At 30.3% G+C, this 18783-nt stretch overlaps 1 protein-coding gene across 1 annotated transcript in view; it reads left to right on the top strand.

Moving 5' to 3' along the window:
• Positions 1-18783, top strand: part of LOC106465512 (116 kDa U5 small nuclear ribonucleoprotein component-like) — a 122113-nt gene that overhangs the window by 30678 nt on the left and 72652 nt on the right. The window contains 2 exon segments of the mRNA XM_013925738.2: positions 2867-3020; positions 15285-15363. Coding sequence (XP_013781192.1) covers positions 2867-3020; positions 15285-15363 — 233 coding nt within the window.

Raw genomic sequence — 18783 nt, 5'->3', positions numbered from 1 at the left:
AAAAACTGATAGCATCCAAAGTTTAAATAATACTAGTCTAAATCCAAGACTGAGAAATGTAATACCTCACTTGGTCTCAGATAAAAACTGATCGCATCCAAAGTTTAAATAATACCAGCCTAAATCCAAGACTGAGAAATGTAATACCTCACTTGGTCTCAGATAAAAACTGATAGCATCCAAAGTTTAAATAATACCAGCCTAAATCCAAGACTGAGAAATGCAATACCTCACTTGGTCTCAGATAAAAACTGATAGCATCCAAAGTTTAAATAATACTAGTCTAAATCCAAGACTGAGAAATGTAATACCTCACTTGGTCTCAGATAAAAACTGATAGCATCCAAAGTTTAAATAATACTAGTCTAAATCCAAGACTGAGAAATGTAATACATGACTTGGTCTCAGATAAAAACTGATAGCATCCAGAATTTAAACAATACTAGTCTAAATCAAGACTGAGAAATGTAATACATGACTTGGCCTCAGATACACACTGAGTGGAAAACTAATTAGTTCGTTTGTTTCATAATGTTTATGAAAAGCTACATAGGGGCTAACTGTGCACAGCCATCTCTAATTTTGAACTGATAGATTAAGAAGAAGATAGATAGTTAATAGAACCCACCATCAACTCTTGGACTATTGTTGTCTAATAGAACACTGACGTTTGACCCTCATGTTTATAGCACATCTACAGTCTCAAAAAGAGGAGCAGGTTTTTATGGATATGAAATGTTAGCCATGCATAAACCCGTGGAATCAAAGTCCAAGCATAATGACACTTTCAACCTGGGCTCAGTACCTGGGACTTACCTCGTAACCATTTTGTGCTTGTTATAGTTTCATGCTATAACTTCTAAATTAGTAAGCAAATGTTAATGAAATTTGGCAGTTTCTCAGTAAACATTACAATGCTTTCATACGTTTTACAAACCTTATGACTTAATAAAAAAATTAGATATTTTGCAATGTTTCTCTTATGCCTTTTTTTCTTTTCACAACTTGCCTATCTATCATGTAAAGTAATTTTCATTTTAAGATTAAAAATACTTTTATGTATCAGAAAATTGTGCAATTTCATATGTGAAATCTTTATAATGTCCAGGTAGTTATCAAGCATTTCTTAAGAAAAAACTTTATATTTTATCTGTTATTTTCAGTAATTAATCTCTGTATGGGTTCAGAAGATTTGACCAATCTTGCAACCACCATAAAAATCAGGAAATCAACATAAATTATGCCTCCTTCATTCTAGAATGAACGTAGATTATAACATGAAAATATAAATGTTTAGACTAAATAGCTTAAATCTCATAACATTATACATTTACATATATTTATTATTTTTATTATATTAATCTTTCATCTGTGCCTGGCTAACAATATAGAAGTTACAACGATGCGGCTCACTTGCACTCATGTTACCATATCAAATAACATAAAGGTGACCTTTGGTTTGTACAAAGTAACTGGTCTTGGCTGTGTTTTAGTTGACTAGTATTTTGTAAAATACAGTCAAATTTCAATTATCATACATAATATATGTATATAGATTGCTATTTTGAAATAAATTCTTAAACATATTTTTCCTAAAACATAGAACACTAAATAAAGAAGTAAAGCAAACAATTATCTCTTGTAGTTACGACATTTGTACTTGGTTGCTGCTTGATATAGGTTGCTAAGCCTTTAAAAATTTTGGATGTGGAGGATATGAAACAAAAAATATTTTTTCAGGTTTTACATATACATTTGAATGACTAAAAAAATCATAAATTACTACATTAATACCATAGAATTCCACTATAATTTATAAAGTTTAGTAACTAAGATGTATTTTAGTCTAAAAAATTATGAAATTTAGAGCGAACTAACGGCACACCCTACCTCATTGAAATATTGGTTCAAAAGAAAGAAATGGTGTCATGTCCATTAAAATGGCTAAGAAAGCCACTAGGGGACATTCTGAGCTTCTTATTGGTTATTCCTGTCATATATAGAAGTAAGTATATGTAAGTGTATATTCCAAAAATGGAAGGAGGTGGGTGGGGTGCCACTGTGTTTGATGTATTACATGAGCAATATCTTAGCAAATAGAAAATCGATGTTTATCTGTATTTTTTTATATTTACTTTTAAATTAAGAAATTGAGTAATGTATAGTTCTAAAATTTGAATTATAATCTACAATTTGATACCAAACTTTTTGACATAAATTCATGAAATAGTAGTTCAATAAAATTTTAAATGCGAGTCAAAAAATGACATGACATGGCCTTTCACCTATGACCCGTATCGAAAGGGTTAACCAAAGAGAGATAAGCTGGACTTGTATCATAGTGAAAAGTATCAAACATATTGTTGGTTTGAATGTACTTTATAGTTACTTTGAGAAAAACCTATGCACTGGATAGGTGAAGTGAAAAGAAAAATGTCAATGGCCACTATTCAGTTCTTCACATTATATAGCTGCATAATAGCAGGGTTACTGGTGAGGAGTGGGATTCTCCGAAACTAGTATAACCCAATAACACACGTTGATCAAAGTGTAGATTGAACTGGACCTCCCTTGAACTTAGACTTCAAGATTAAACAATTTTTGGAATACTAAGTTTAATATCTCTACTATATAATGTGAAGAACTGAATAGTGGCCAATGACACCTTTTCTTCACTTCATCTATCAAATGTATAGGTTTTTCTCATAGTTACTATAAAGCATGTTCACACCAACAAAATGTTTAATTTTAGTCTTCTATAGTATTATGTTCTGCTGGCTGATACTGATGACCTTACAAACTCAGTATATTGAGATGTTTTAATTAGTGTCTTCAATACAGTTCAATCCTTTTTAACATTCCACAGGATGATACCATGGATGAAAGTCGGGATGAAGAGGAGGGTCCACAGATGCAGATTATTTTACACGAGGACAAGAAATACTATCCAACTGCAGAGGAAGTGTATGGACAAGATGTGGAAACAATTGTTCAGGAAGAAGATACACAAGCTTTGACTGGTTAGTCACCTTTTCTCTAACTTCTTTATTTGATAAATATTAACTTTTTAACATTCACTGATCAGATTTACATTGTTTAGGACAACAATACAAAAGCAAATTACTAGTGACTGCTGTTTTATTCAAGCACTGATTTGTTGTTTGATTTGGCTAAAATTATTTAGTATTGTCAAATAATTATTGTAGTATTTAACCTTTGTATAAGATAAAGGATTAGCACAAGTTTTCAACTTTTTACATCCTGTTTACAAGAATGTCATGTAACTAAATGTAGAACACCTACACATAATTTAATGGTTATTGGTTTTTACAAGATCTAAGTTTATAACATGATTATGGGGGTGAGGGTATTGCAACCTGGTTCATGTGTGTTTATTTGTCTGTGTTTCTGTGTGTGTACCTCAAAACTAATAGACCAAAGTACATGGAAAGTTTATACAAGATGGGAAGTAAGTTTGGGACAGTTCTTCCTAAATCAAGATCCAGATTCTGGATCAATTTGAAGCATTTTTTAGAATGGGGAGATATGGCATTTTGGGGGTTTTGGCTTTATAACTCTGTAAAGTGTGATTGGAATTGTACCATATTTAATTGGCGCATTAAGGCTGAGACTCCTCGTCACACTACAAAAAGTGATCCAGATCATTGATCATTCTGAACCTGAATAAGGATTTTCTGAGTTTTCAAAGCTGACATTTGATGTTATCTAATATATATGCATGCAATTTTGAAAAGGAGAGGCAGAGCAAGGGTATGCAATCTTTCTGATTCCTCTTGTTAGATACTTTAATGTAAAAGTAAGTTTTATCTTTCTTCCAAATACTGATTTCTTGAGTGTTCAAGCTAAATCATTCAATAGCACTTTTATTAGGATCCTCATACAGTATTAAGATGAACCACCTTTTGCAGCAATAATAGCCTAGATTTAAATTGATTCTACACTGACTCAAGAACATCTGTGCAGGGTCCTAAATCGAGTTTTTACTTTCAGGATCAATTTAACTGCACATCAAAATGCTTCATATATTCTATTGTTTACTCATGCTGTGGAAAAGTACACAGGAGAAACCAGTAGATTATTAGAAGAACGTACCAGAGAACACCTCGGAGACATAATAAATTGTAATGTAGATAAATCAGTGGCCCGACACTTCAATTTGCACAACCATGGAGTGTTATATGTAACTGTCAATCCCACTATTAGTTGGTAAAAGAGTAGCCCAAGAGTTGGCGGTGGTTGGTGATGTCTAGCTGCCTTCCATCTAGTCTTACACTGTTTAATTATGGACTGCTAGCACAGATAGCCCATGTGTAGCTTTGCATGAAATTCAAAACAAACAAAGAAACAAACCTTTCTTAAAAAGTTTTATTCAGTAAAATATGTATCTATTCTTTTTAAAGTATAATGCATATATATGTATGTATGTGTGTGCATGTGCTCGCATGTGTGTGTATATGCATATATATTTATATATGTATATGTATGTATAGATATGTGTGCGTGCACTTGTATGTATGTGTGTGTGTGTATATATATATCACTTTCTATTGCTTCAATTGTTTGTAAGCATTGTTATACACGTATATTTCTTACATTGTCACGTCATGCGACCTTTGATTTAGAATGTTTTCGTTTATGGATTTACTGTTCAGTTAGTGATACTGAAGAAGGGCATTGCCCGAAACGTTGTATCCACAATTATATTTTTAACTCCTTTGTTAATTTGTAGCCTATTTGTTGAAGATGTTGTTTGTAATTGGTTCACAGCACAGATCTCTGGAGAGAATTGTGATGACAAATATGGTACTCAAATTCTTCCAAAGGATATTCAATTAATTTGAAATATAGTGATTTTGCTAAGAAGTGAGTATGACTGAGGTCACTGTTATACATATGCAACCAATTTTGGGTCATGCACATGTAATGGATTGTTGCATTATTATGTTAGAAAAGTTTTCTATCAAGGAGGAAATGCAAAATTTGTCCTTTTGAAGGAACCTAAGGATACAGTTCCATAGCAGAGGAATATCTCTACACCATTAACCCTATCACCATACTTTAATAATATACAAGTTTTTAGCTCTTAATTTTATAAGGCAATATTTAAAAAAAACCTGAATTTCCCCTAGTGTGACACATTTTCTCTAGGCATCTTTTCTTCTCTGTTTTATCCACCACCCTTCCAATAAGTGAAAAGAAATGTAAATTACTCACTATAAAAGGTCATTGCTCAGAGAAACCATAATTTTTATAGCCTTCAGTTTTGTTTGCTTACAGAACTATCAAATAGAAAATCAGACCCCCTCTTGCCACACCCACCTGTCACATCTTCTCTTTCAGAATTTTTTATTAGTTCTCTCTCACATTTTATTCTGTATTATCTATAACCAATAGAAAGCCAAGGTTTTAACCTATTAAATGATGTTGTATATTACATTGTGTTCTGAACAGAAAATTGTCAGTTTCACTGTTAGTACAAGCTTCATTCCTATGAGAAAAATAACAACTAGCTTGGATGAATTTGTGATGGCTCTTGTCGCATAGTTATAAAGGCAGAAAAGTTGTGAGAGTTGAGGGAAATTGTCTACTTTTTGTATATTATTATTCTATGTTCTTTGGTGCATTGAAAATTACTCAGTGTATTACTACCATTACTATAAAAAAAGTAGGGTTAAGTGTCATTGACACTTGACAACAGAAAAAATAATACTCGGGTATTTCTTGTTTTTCATGTTTATTCTTTATTTATTATAAAAGTAACTAAAATGTAAAAATAGGGATCTCTTTAGGCTAGTTAAGGTTAGATTAGCTGAAATATATAATAATAATGTAATAAAAATGTTTCAAGATACACGCATGAAAGCAGTTCGTGGTTAATGTAATTCAATAGCAAATCATGACCTCCACTTTCCCCAAATGATTTACAACTTATAATGGCACAAATAGTAGTTATACACAGTTCAAATGGCAATAAAACAATAAAATTTAATTACAAAAAGTTATATATTATTACAAGTTTAAAGTTTTTGGTGGATACAAGGTTGGTCAAAATTAAACAATTTTGTATAGAGTTTAGATAGAGAAAATAACAAATAAAATATAAAGTTTTACTGAAAACAAACATTTGAAATGTATTTAGGAGGTTTTAGAGATTAAACAAATTAAATTTGAAATTTTTGAGATGAAGAAAAGTATTTTTAATCTTAAAATGAAAATCATTTTGCATATGGACAATTCAGAACAAATACTAGATATATTAATAATCAAATGTTTTTTTTAGTTTATTTAAAATACTTCACTAAAAAGTATGGGTTTTTATATGTGAAAGATTTATAATGTTTACTGTAAGACTGCCAAATTTTATGAAGCTATACATACTATATTAAAAGTTAGAGGTATCAAATCTATAAAGACTTAAACGCGTACAAATAAGTCACGTGGTCAGTCAAATAGATAGAGCCCGTGTTGAGAGAGTTACACCACTGATTTTCGGTTTTTACTATCAGAATGAACAATCAAGCAAGATCAAATGCCTCATGAATTTTTGGTTCATATTTTTATTCCACTGTTAGTACTGAAGAAAATAAAATATACACAATATTACATCACATGCTTTCAGTTATTCTGTGTCCACTGCTTATGCTGTGAACACACTGATGTTATGTTATCTGGTTTGCACTTGAGATAATTGTTTTTCAGACAGTTGATGGCTCCCATATTAGTTTTTGTATGTGGATGTTCTTCTTATAACATGGTTGGAGATAACTGAATCCTGACCACTTTTAAAGAAATCAATCAGTTGGTACACAGGAAGTATAAGCCTATCCAACTGAATTTTTCCTTGACTTATCAGCACAGGTGTTCCTAGTGGCAGATACATTTTCTTTTCATTGCTGGTATTGATAATTTTACAATTGCCTATGGACAGTTTTTTGAAACAATATTCCTGCTACCCATTATCATACCCCTCTGAAAATCAGACCATTTGCTCTTACCCATTGTTGTGCATATCCATATTTATAGGACTTAAATTATCACAGGTTCAATTTCTTTTTCATATACGTTTTTGTTGTTATAGTCATGTTAACCCTACCAATACTGTGTGGGTGGGATCCACCCAGCTCGTAACCATGAAAGTATTCATGACAGTAATTATACTATGATTTTTGATAATGTACGCATATCTTTACTGAATTTTGCAGATTATTAGTAAACATTACTAGGTTTTCGTGAGCAAAATATCAGATGTTTTTATTAAGTTTTAAGATTTCTTAAGTAATGTTTTTACCATGCCTTTTTTTTTTAATGTTGATTATCCAACATGCAAAGTAATTTTGATTTTAAGATTAAAAATACTTTTATGCATCAGAACATTTTCAAATTTCACATGCAAAATCTTTATAATGTCTAAATGATTATCAAATGTTTTTTAGAAAAAAACTATAGTTTGCCTCCCGAATACTTCAAAGAGACTGAGAAAGCCACTAGGGGGACATCCTGAGATTAGGATTGGTTATTCACACATCATTGCCAGAAGTAGGTGTACATAAACAAGTGTTTCGAAAAATGGAAAGAAGTGGGCAGGGCCACTGTGTTAGATTCAGTATATGTAGCAATTTCTGGACAAACAGAAAAGATAGGAGGCTCTTATTTTAGATTCTAGCTTGTCAATATTGGTAATTTGAGTTCTTAATTTGTAAGAATCTATATCTAATTTGAAGCAATGCTGCATTCAACATGCCACGTGACACACAAAAATCGATATTTAGGATTTCTTTTTTTGATATTTACTGTTAAATTAAGAAATTAACTAATGTATAATACTGGAATTTGAATTATAATCTACATTTGATTACAAACTTATTGACATACATTCATGAAATAATAGTTCAATAAAATTTTGAATACGAGTCAACAAACGTGATGACATGGTCTTTGATCCGTGACCTGTATAGGGTCAAAAAGTGTGTTATTAACCTAAATTTAGTTAAACTTCAAGTTCCAATCCAAAATATATTGAAGAACCAGAACAATGACCAAAAAATTACATAGGTCAAGGATAATCCCAGATTATATTTTCAATTTTTTTTCCATTGGAGCCTCATTAACCCTATCAGGAAGACCTCATTTTTAAATTCATTTCTACATGCAATTCTAAGTTACATCTAAAATTTAATTAAACAACACTACTATCCATGTATGTAAATTTAACTCCTTTGTTTCAAAAGAAAGATTTAAAAAATACTTAAACTGTAGTTTTCTTGTTACGTGATCCAAGCACTGTGAAAAAACTCCACTTTAGCAGGAGCTGAGTGTAAACACAACCTTGCCATGTATATGAATGTCTAAATGAAAATGTAAATCTATGTGCCCTTTTGACATGCAAGATACAAAGCCTTACAACTGTATTCTCTGGGAAAGAGAAATAAATTTTCCAACCCTTGACAGGTGCCACACCCACCTCCTATACTTTGCCATGAGATTTACAATATACATATATAGTTATTATTTTTAGAACTGTGTGAAAAATAATCGTTGTTTTATAAAATGTGAGTTTTTTAATGAGGTGTAAAAGAAATATGATAACACCAAAGTTCATAAGATTGGATTGCAACATCAGAAATAAGAAAGTGGAATATCAACTTATAAAAACTAAAGAGAAGATATTGAATATTGTGATTTGTCAAAAAAAGAAGTTTCATAGCTGAGAAGGAAAAAAAAGGGTACATGTATTGCATTTAGCTCTATCTAAAGGAATGAAGGAAGAGTGGACAGAGTGGGAAAGGCAGTCATGGATAACTACTCAGAAAAATATTGCTAGATGTAAAATTATGTTGGACAAAAAGCTAAAAACTTTATTAGCTCAGAAAAAAAGAAGTGAATGAAGAAAATTATAAACTAGATCCATTACCAGAGAAGTATAATATCTTTTTAAATAACTCTAAAGTAATAAATAAATTGGATTTGATACTAAATGATAAACAGCTAGATGTTTTAAACAGAGGTTTAAATTACTCATGTGGTACAAAGAAATGTTATAAGAAAGACATCATAATTGAAATGTTGAAAAAAGCATATATTGTTAGAAGTGAGTGTTGTACTTTATTAAATAATTTTAATCCCATAAATAATAACAAAAAGATTTTGAAATTTTGAAGAGTTTAAAAGACCAATATGTGGTTATTTGCAAGGCTGATAAATGGATATAAACTGTAATTATTTATAAGAAAGATTATGATTCTAAAGTTGAAGAAACATTGAAAGAAGGTCTGTATGAGAACATAAAAGTTAATCCTATAAATAAACTTCATGCAATGGTTAAAGAAAAACTAAGAACTGGATAACTTTAACACCTTATGAAAAGCAAAGTTTAATTCCAAGTAATTTTATTTTACCTAGACTATATGCCTTGCCTAAAGTTCATAAGAGTTCAGCTTATAATGTAGAAAAAATTTATATTGAAAAAATTATCATTTTTAAGGGATAAAAATAAATACACAATTAAAAATTCATTTGAATTTGTGGAAAGAATTGAGCATATAATTTTAGATCAGGAATATATCTTGGTGTATTTGGTCAATGTTCACAAAAGTACCTGTGAAAAAAGCTATTGCATGTCATGGTAAAAAATTGAAAGAAAATAATAATTTGGTCTTAGAAATAATGGATATGATTAACTTAGCAGACGTATGTGTTGAAAACTTTTTTTTTTTTGTCAAATTAACAGTAAAGTTTATAAACAGATTGAAAGTTATTATGTGACTTATTTACGGACAGCTTTGAAACTGAAGTATTAGAAAAAATGGATAAAAAACATGAAGTTTGGGTTAGGTATGTTGATGACACATTTTTGATTTGGTGGCATGGTAATTGGCTCTTTTTTGCTAATTACCTTAATAACATTGACAGTTCTATCAGATTTACTTACAAATTTGAGACAAATTGTTTAACTTTTTTGGATGTTTTTAGTGAGTAAGAATAAGGATAAATTTTAAACTACTATTTATTGAACACCTTTTTCTGTAATCATTCTACCACATCAAAAATCTTTTCTCACATTAAATCTCAGATAACTACTGTTTTTTTACTCTTATATTGATTGGATACTAAAATTATGTTGTTAACAGGATGATATTAATAATGAGTTATTAACACATTACAGGTGGGTTACGAGTTTACTCGTGTTTTATGCAGAACATCTTTGTGTGCCATTTATTAAAATGTTGAGTTTGAAAAGAGTCGGACACATTTTATTTTATTCATAACTCAACTATATTTTTTATTACTTATTTGAAACTTACAGGGTATGTATGTGAAGACACCTAGTAATCTTTGAAAATGTGGTATCTTGTAAAATATTTTCCTATATGGAGTGGAACTGCACAAAACTTGTATATGTATCGCATTTCACTTCTTTTCCCATGGGCAATACAAACTCTGCAGGCTCTGGTAGGAACCTTCTTTTTTTCCTATAGATGAAATGAACACAGGAATATGCTGTTTCATGTCACTAGACAGTCTTCCTGGGGGATCCTTTTGTGGGGCTCTCCTTGTACCTTCAGATGATGGACTGGGTTTGTTCCACTCTAGTTCCAGTGAGCCTTCTTTCTCTTTTTCAGTAATCCAGAGAGGAAGAACTGCTTATATTTTATTTTTTCTGTTTATTCAGGACTTTGTAGATTGTATATGAATTGAAAAGGCCACAATTTATTAGATAAAGTACTACCGTTTTTGTCCATTTCACTGTTTTTCTGAGAATGGTGTAGTACCAGAGGTACTGATTTGCATGATCAACACCTTTCATGTGAGCATTGTATTGGAGAACAAACATAGGTATTTTTATTTCTTCTACAGTTATTCTATTTTTCTTTCCTGTGGTAGAAACAGATGAATCATGGATGGTTGAAACCATTCTCAGTTCTCTCTTGTCTTTCCATATGAAAACAAGAACATCACCTTTTCTACAGAATGTTCTTTCACCTTTTTTCATTGTTGAAACTTCACTCTGATTGTTCCGAAGACTCGTTTTATGTTCTAGGAACACGTTTGCAATGGAAGTACTGTTGTAATAATTGTCCTGATATACATGGTGCCACAATCCAAGATTGGGAGCAAGAACTGAAAAAATAGTTTCCTCCAATTTTCCCCTCACCAGTATAAATCTCCATGTTGCAAATATAACCTGTGTCACTCTCACACACCATTCTCACCTGCAGGCCATATTTTACTATTTTTGCAGGGTTGTATGTTCAGAATCTTAGACGTCCTCTCCATGAAATCTTACCCTCATCCAATGACATCTGTTGCTTTTGTTTGTATAGTGTCCTGAATTTATTGAGGAAATAATCCAGTACTGGTTGAATCTTGAGGAGCCTGCCTGAAGACTCATCTATTTTCTGATTATCGTTGAAATGCCAAAATGTTCAAGTTTGTTCAAATCTGTTTTGGCTCATTGTCTGCAAAAATATTGGGCTAATCAAAAGAGGATATGTTGACCAATATTCTTTCCAGTTATATTTCCTTATCTGTCCCATTAGTAGAATAAGGCTTAGGAATTTCCTCATGTCTGTAGGTGTAACTTTAGATGACATTTTATGTTTCTCTGCAGTTTGATTATGGTAAGTACACATTTCCTGACAAAACATTTCAGAAAAGTCATCGCCAAACATTAGATTTGTCATGGCAGCAATATTTTCAGGTTCTGATGGTGTTATAGTGACCCCTGGATTTCCTTCAAACAGTTCCAAGTTCAGTGGAATATCTATTTCTGACCAATTATCATTATAACAATGGGAAATCAAATCACTAACAGGAACAATTGTAGAATCATCATCATTTTTTGAGAGCACAAAAACTTTACGTATCTTTGTAGGTTTAACAATGTCACTGTAGCTAGAGTCACTGTCAGAATGATCCCCAAACACATCCACATCAGAATCTTCACCTTCACTTGGAAGATCTGACAAATTATCATCAAATAGTTCAGTAATTATCTTGTCTTCACTCAACATGTTACGTTTTCTGTGAGAAGCCATTTATAAAAATATAGGCATTGTAAGCAAAAATCAGAAAAAATAATAACTGTCCGGGATAAAATAAAATTTGTCCAACTCCTTTTGAATGCAACGTTTTAATAAATGGTATACAAAGATGCTCTGCATGAAACATGAGTTAACTCGTGACTCTTCTGCAGTGTGTTAATTAATTAAGTACATAGCAGTAGGAAGAGGTTTTAATCCTGATATTGTTGACAGAGCTGTCAAAAAACTAAAAAGCAAGAATAAAAATATTAAGTTAAAACCACTTGCTGAAGAAAGTAGAAAAGAATGTTTGGTTTTGTTATTTATACCTGGCTTATCTTGTCAAATATTGAAACAATTTAGAAAATAAATAAATATTTTTCCAATATATATATACTGATAAATAAAGTTTGCCAAATTCTTAATATAATTAAAGATAACATTGATTTAATGGAAAAATTTGGTATATATAAAATATCATGTGAATGTAAAAAAGTTTATTTAGGACAAATTAGAAGAAACTTAAAATTCAAAATGAATGAACACAAAAGAAATGTTAAAAACAATAATATTACTATTTCTCCTTTAGCAGAGCATATTAATGAAACTAAACACATAATTCATTAGGAAAAAACTGTTATTGTAGCACAACCTGAAAATTTTACTTAAATGAATATATGTGAATGTATTGAGATAATTGAATATAAAGAAAGTAAATTTAGAATATTGAATAAGGATGATGGACTTGATGGAAATGGTGTCAGCAGATGGCATGAAATTCTTTAATATGTAAATTGGTGATTTTTTAATGGTATAAGTAATTGTTATTTTTGCAAAATGTTGCACTCCTGAGGATGACACAGTAAAATATGTAGAAAAAAACTTTTGATATTCATATATGATGTTCTAGAGATTATGCAAATGAAATGTTAAAACTGTCAGATAAAATAATAGATGTGTATGTTTTTTATCCAGTACAGTAAGTTATTTATATTTTATTGTAATTTTGAGACTGGGAACAGTCTCATTTTTAGAATTGTGTAAAAAATAATTATTGTTTTATATAATGCGAGTTTTTTACATTATACATATATTTAGTTGACACAAGCATATATAGGAGTTAGAAAGAGCTCAGTGTACACTATACTACACCAATGGTTAATTTGATATTGGTACACTGTTTTCCTGTTCAAGTAGATGTAACTGTCTGTAGTATTGTTGTCTGCTTGATCGACTAAAGTACTTACAGTGGTTTCTTTCCTAAATATACTATAGCTAGAGAGACAGTTAAGCTGTATTTAGGTCTTTTATATTTTAGTTAATTGTGTATCCTTTGTGTTTTAAAAATCGTATTTGAACAGTTTAATGATTTTTGTATGTTTAACTTGTTGCCTAGATTGTGAAAGTCTTATAAACAAGATGGCACTTATATATGCCATCTTGTTTAGGAAACACGTCTCTGCACGAGGAGTCTGTCGAAATAATTTCATAAAGGCCTGTGGGCATCAGTTGACGTATCGATATAAATAATGACAAAGAATTTGAAAGCAAAATTAAAAATAAACTATAACTAAAAAGATAAAGATGCAAAATTATGCATATGTGAAAAAGACAATTATTCTTGTTAACTTCTATAAAGAGTTGAATGGTATGTGCATATTTCTATTTGTTAGTTTTAAACATTTTATTGCACTGTATGTTGATGATAAGAGATATTTAGTGATATAACAAGTGAAAATGGAAAATAAAATATGAACATTTACCATAAAACTTTTGATATTCATTTATGAGGTTCTAGAGATTATACAAATGAAATGTGAAAACTGTAAGATACAATAATAGATTTTTACACTTCATATGAAAAAATCATCTTGCATGTGAACTATTCAGGGTCTGAGTGCAAATAACTACATAAAATAATGACTTTTTATTAGAAATAGAAAAAAATATAATTAGATATTTTATTTTTCTGAAACTACATATTTTTTAGAAATGTTTTTATTAAATTTCAAACAATTTCATCCAGTACTTTTATTTTTGAAAGACATTTCATGAGAATTGGGTAATTTTCTTCCAACTGAAGTATATCTTCCCTATAGTGTTAGAAAATACTGAAAAGTGAGACTAAATTTGTATGGTCTTGCATATTGATTGGCTATCATCTCCATGTCTGGTTTAAATTTTTGTATGGAGTTATGATCTCTTCATACTATTATGAATGATGAAATTGTCAAAACTTACCATAAACCATTAAAATCTGACATAGGCTCTAATAAAAAAATTAATACTGTAAATTCATTTGAACACTTATCCAATATTTGTTTGCTCTCATAATTGTATCCATAATGAAATGCATTTTTTAAACATTTTTAAAACTGCCAAGGATAAGCTTTCTCTTCAATGCTTAATCACTGTTACAGGTGATTGTTTTAAGTTTTGTAAGTAATAAATTATGGTATATTTGCAAAACTTTTGCTTAATTAGATCTTGAAATATATTCTATACCATTGACAAGATGAAAACCCCATTTACACTATGCTGAGAAATTTGTTATTTAAGAACTTAATGGCAAGGAACCAATTATTATTATGTTTAGTGGTCTGTACTATCACTTATGTCAGCAATTTTTTTTTGTTAGTTACCAATTATCATTTGATATTTATCTTACACTTTGCCTTCTGTTTTCACTTGGTGTGGGAGCTTGTATGAGTGGATAACACCTACATTTCTAACAAGATCTAGGTTGGAGTTCCAACACCTGCCACACAAATTGTATTTCAGGACTTTCCTGAAGACAACAGCAGATTAGCAGTTGCAACAAAAAACTAACTGGTAACTGGTGACAAAAATTAGTAACTAGTTGGTAATCAAATAGGTTACTAAACATCACAACAATTAAGGGCCAAAAACACCACTGGCAGTGAGGATACATGTCTGGTGACCTGGGATAGCATTGTCATTGAAGCTTTTTGTTGTTTGCCTGTATCTCATAATTAAGATTATTTATTTATTTATGATAATTTAAGTATTATTATTATTATACAATTTTAACCACCTTTTTTTGGGAGAAAGTATTGTATTTTTATTTGATATATGCTAATTGGAATAATAAAGTATATGAAAAGTGAAATTATGTCTGCTAATATTTAAAAAAAGTTTGTTGTGATACTTGTATCATCATCAAATTCTTACCTGTTAACTTGCTTTTAAACAGTTAATTTTATGAAGCTAATTTTTTTACAGAACCTATCATTGCTCCAGTGAAAAAGAAGAAATTCTCCCATGTGGAACAGGACTTTCCAAATACAGTGTACAACTTAGAGTAAGTTATGTATATACACTAACATTTTAGGTATATAAAACTCTTAGCACCAACATATCTCTAAGAAAGCTACTGTTTGACATCTGATATGATTTGGTCTAGATGGCCTAGCAGTTAGGGCACTCATCTCACAATCTGTAGATCTTGGAATCAAAACCAGTTGCCTGACATGATCACCCTATCAGCTATGGGAGACATTATAATGTAATGGTCAATTTCACCATTTGTTGTTGAAGAGTAGCCCAAGAGTTGATGGTGGGTGATGTTTTACTAGCTGCCTTCCCTCTAGTTTGTCAATTCAAAATTAGGGATAGCTAGTGCAGATAGCCCGTGAGTAGCTTTCCGTGAAATGAAACAGTAACATTTGATTTAAGCCTATAGCACTGATTAAGTTTAACGTTGAATATTATTTATGATTTTAACTTTATACACAAGTGCCAATATACTATAATGACACAAGATTTGTCAGTTTTAGACATATAGAGGTGTTAGCACTAAAGAAAGAAGATAGTTCTAGACATTCAAAAGTTTGTCAGGTAGCATTCAAGCAGTGTCTGATTTTTTTTTCTCGTATTAAGAGAAACTGTTTGACAGTGTATAAATAGTAATCACTGTTAAGTCTCACACACTTGGAAAATTTAATCTTTCAATTTTTATAATGTCTAATACCTAAACAAAAGTTGTATTAAAAAGAAATGACACCAAAACACATGCAGTGGAGCAGACAAGCATGGTGAAGGAATTGCATCGCTTCAATAAAATGTACTGAATACCTCATGTACAAGATGTAAGAGAAATGGTATACTAGAATATATATTAAACATAAAATATATGATAATTTTAATGCTGATTAAGAAGTGCAGGTGTAACTAAACTTCCCTCTCTCCGAGGTATATGTTGAATTAATAAACAATCTTTAAAAAATAAATGTGACTGATAGTAACACACTTTTGTAAGTTTTTGTTGAAGGTCTCCAAATTTAATTTCTAATCAGACTTTTAGTGTTATTCTATTTTGCATTACTGTTTATTTATTATTATCTTAAATTAATTAACAGTTTTATGCTTAAAAGACTGGCTATTAATCTACCTAGAATGGTGACTATTGAATTAAGATAGTTGCAGTTTTCTAATTGGCCACATTAGGGTGCTTTTGCAATGCAAGTTTACAGTATGTAGCTATATAAGTATTTTACGTAGCATCAAATACATGTACATAAACAGTGTCCATTTTTTGTTATTTAAAATATAAAAACATGATTAATACTCTATATTTTGTAAACTACATGTGAATATTTCATATATATGTATTACCTGTAAAATAAAAAGATTTTCAATCAAATGTCAAATGGTAGTTATGGTGAGGTCTTCCATACATTTTGCAAATTAATACTATTGAAGGTTCAAACCTTTGTTCAGTAATGTGTTCCAAACTTTAAAAGGTCAACACTATAGCCCTAACATGTTTATCTTGTCTAGTTTATAAATGTAGATGCTGGAACATGTAATCAAAAGTTGTTGAATAAAGTTATTTAACTGAACATGTATGAGGTTGTTTCATTGGACTGACCCTATATTGGAGAAGGAACATTGACTATAATTCTGCATTTACTATGTTTACCCAGGTGAAACATAGCAAGCTTTTAATAATATGTACCAGTCTGTTGTACACGAAAAATCAAATGTGTTAAAAATGTATTGGTACTCAAGATATGTCTGAATTTCTGCCATCAGTCTGACTCATACTTTGACAAGTTGGAGTGCAAGGTGATTTACTTTTATATGAAATACTTTTGTCCATTATACACTTTCCATATTCCATTTGCATAACCTCTAGAACCTCTGAATTGCATTTCTACAACTTCTTTTAGTATTTCTATTATATTGTATCTGATATTTACTTTTCTCTGCCATGAACTATTGCTAAATCAGTAGCGTAAAATGTATAGTTGATAACTCTGACATCAAATACATAATAAAATCCATATTTAATACCACTCTGTAAAAGATCATGGCTGTCCACTTTTACCCCACCTGTGCACGTAGGGTTAAATTTAGTAGGTAAATTATAGTATGTACAGTTTGGATTAGGTAACATTTAACAATATTTTATTGTGATACATAAAAAATAAATATATCAGCAATTTATGGAGTTTCATATATATTGGATATTTTGACATTTCTCATATTATTAATATAAAAGAAATACATTTTTAAGCAAAAAAGGAAATAAAAGAACTTAGTTATCTCTGAAGTAGTACAATAAAGATATTTTAATAATCATGCCACACAATTTGCAAGTCACCCAGTGAACGTGCACTTCAGTTCAAGTTGCGATAATGAATTATGTAATGTATAAGCTGCTCATGAGCATACCTCCTGAAGAATTTCTATTATTTTTCATTATTTTACAAAATTAAACTTTATCTAATCTAATAAGTTTCTGATTTTTTACATCTTAGTTGCTTTTATAACAATAGCTAAAAAATATGTATGTAAAACAAAAAATATAGTACTTATGTTTGATCTCTCTCTTTTTTTTTTGTCAGTTACTGATGAAATTTAAGCATACCTTTCTTTATAATGTACTGGTAGACTAACTTATTTTTATTTACCTAAATAATGCACCTAAGATACAAAAAAAAAATTGTAACATGTAAAGGAAAAAATGTCCTGTAACTATCATAATTCAACTGGCTTTCTAAGTAAGACAAGAGGGGCTTAAAATAATTCCCTTAGCTCCTCGATCTGAAGACTGCAAGAAAAAATTTCAAATTGAAGATGAACTTGACAATACTCTGTACTGAAAACAATGTAACGTTGTACATTATTTGATAGATTAAAAAGTGGCCTTTCTATTGGGTATAAGTGATAGGAAATGTCGAAGAGAATTATTGGCTGTTTGTGAAAGATAGGGTGTGACAAGTGGACATGGCAAGTGGGTCTGATTTTTTAGTTTGAATCCGTGAACAAATAAGATTGAAAGCTATAAAAATTTTGCTTTGCCTTTGTAATATCTATATTAAAATGAGTAATTTACATACTTTAGAGAGGAGTAGTAAATAAATTAGAAAATTGTGAAGAGCTAGAGAACAAATATCACAATTATCTTTCTAGGGGAGATTAAAGATTTATTTAAATGTTTGTTTATGAAATTAAAAACTTAAAATTTACATTAAAATTTGATTTATTAAGTGTGTTTTGATTTCAAGTTTATTTGTATACATTGATAGTAAAGTGGTTTAATTAAATTTTAAATGTTACTCTAAAAGGTAATTACATCCATTTTGACCTACGTGAAGCAAAAGGGTTAAATTGTACATAAGAACTAAAAAGTACTTATACCACTTATTCTGCCAATATAATTTTTTTGTAACAGCGTGTAGTGTCATATCAGATTGTTTGTAAGAACTGAAAAATA

This window comes from Limulus polyphemus, unplaced genomic scaffold (assembly GCF_000517525.1).
Source record: "Limulus polyphemus unplaced genomic scaffold, Limulus_polyphemus-2.1.2 Scaffold1968, whole genome shotgun sequence".
NCBI classification, from domain to species: Eukaryota; Metazoa; Arthropoda; class Merostomata; order Xiphosura; family Limulidae; genus Limulus; species Limulus polyphemus.
The sequence above is the reverse complement of the archived record's forward strand: the minus strand, read 5'-3'. Positions and strand labels throughout refer to the sequence as shown.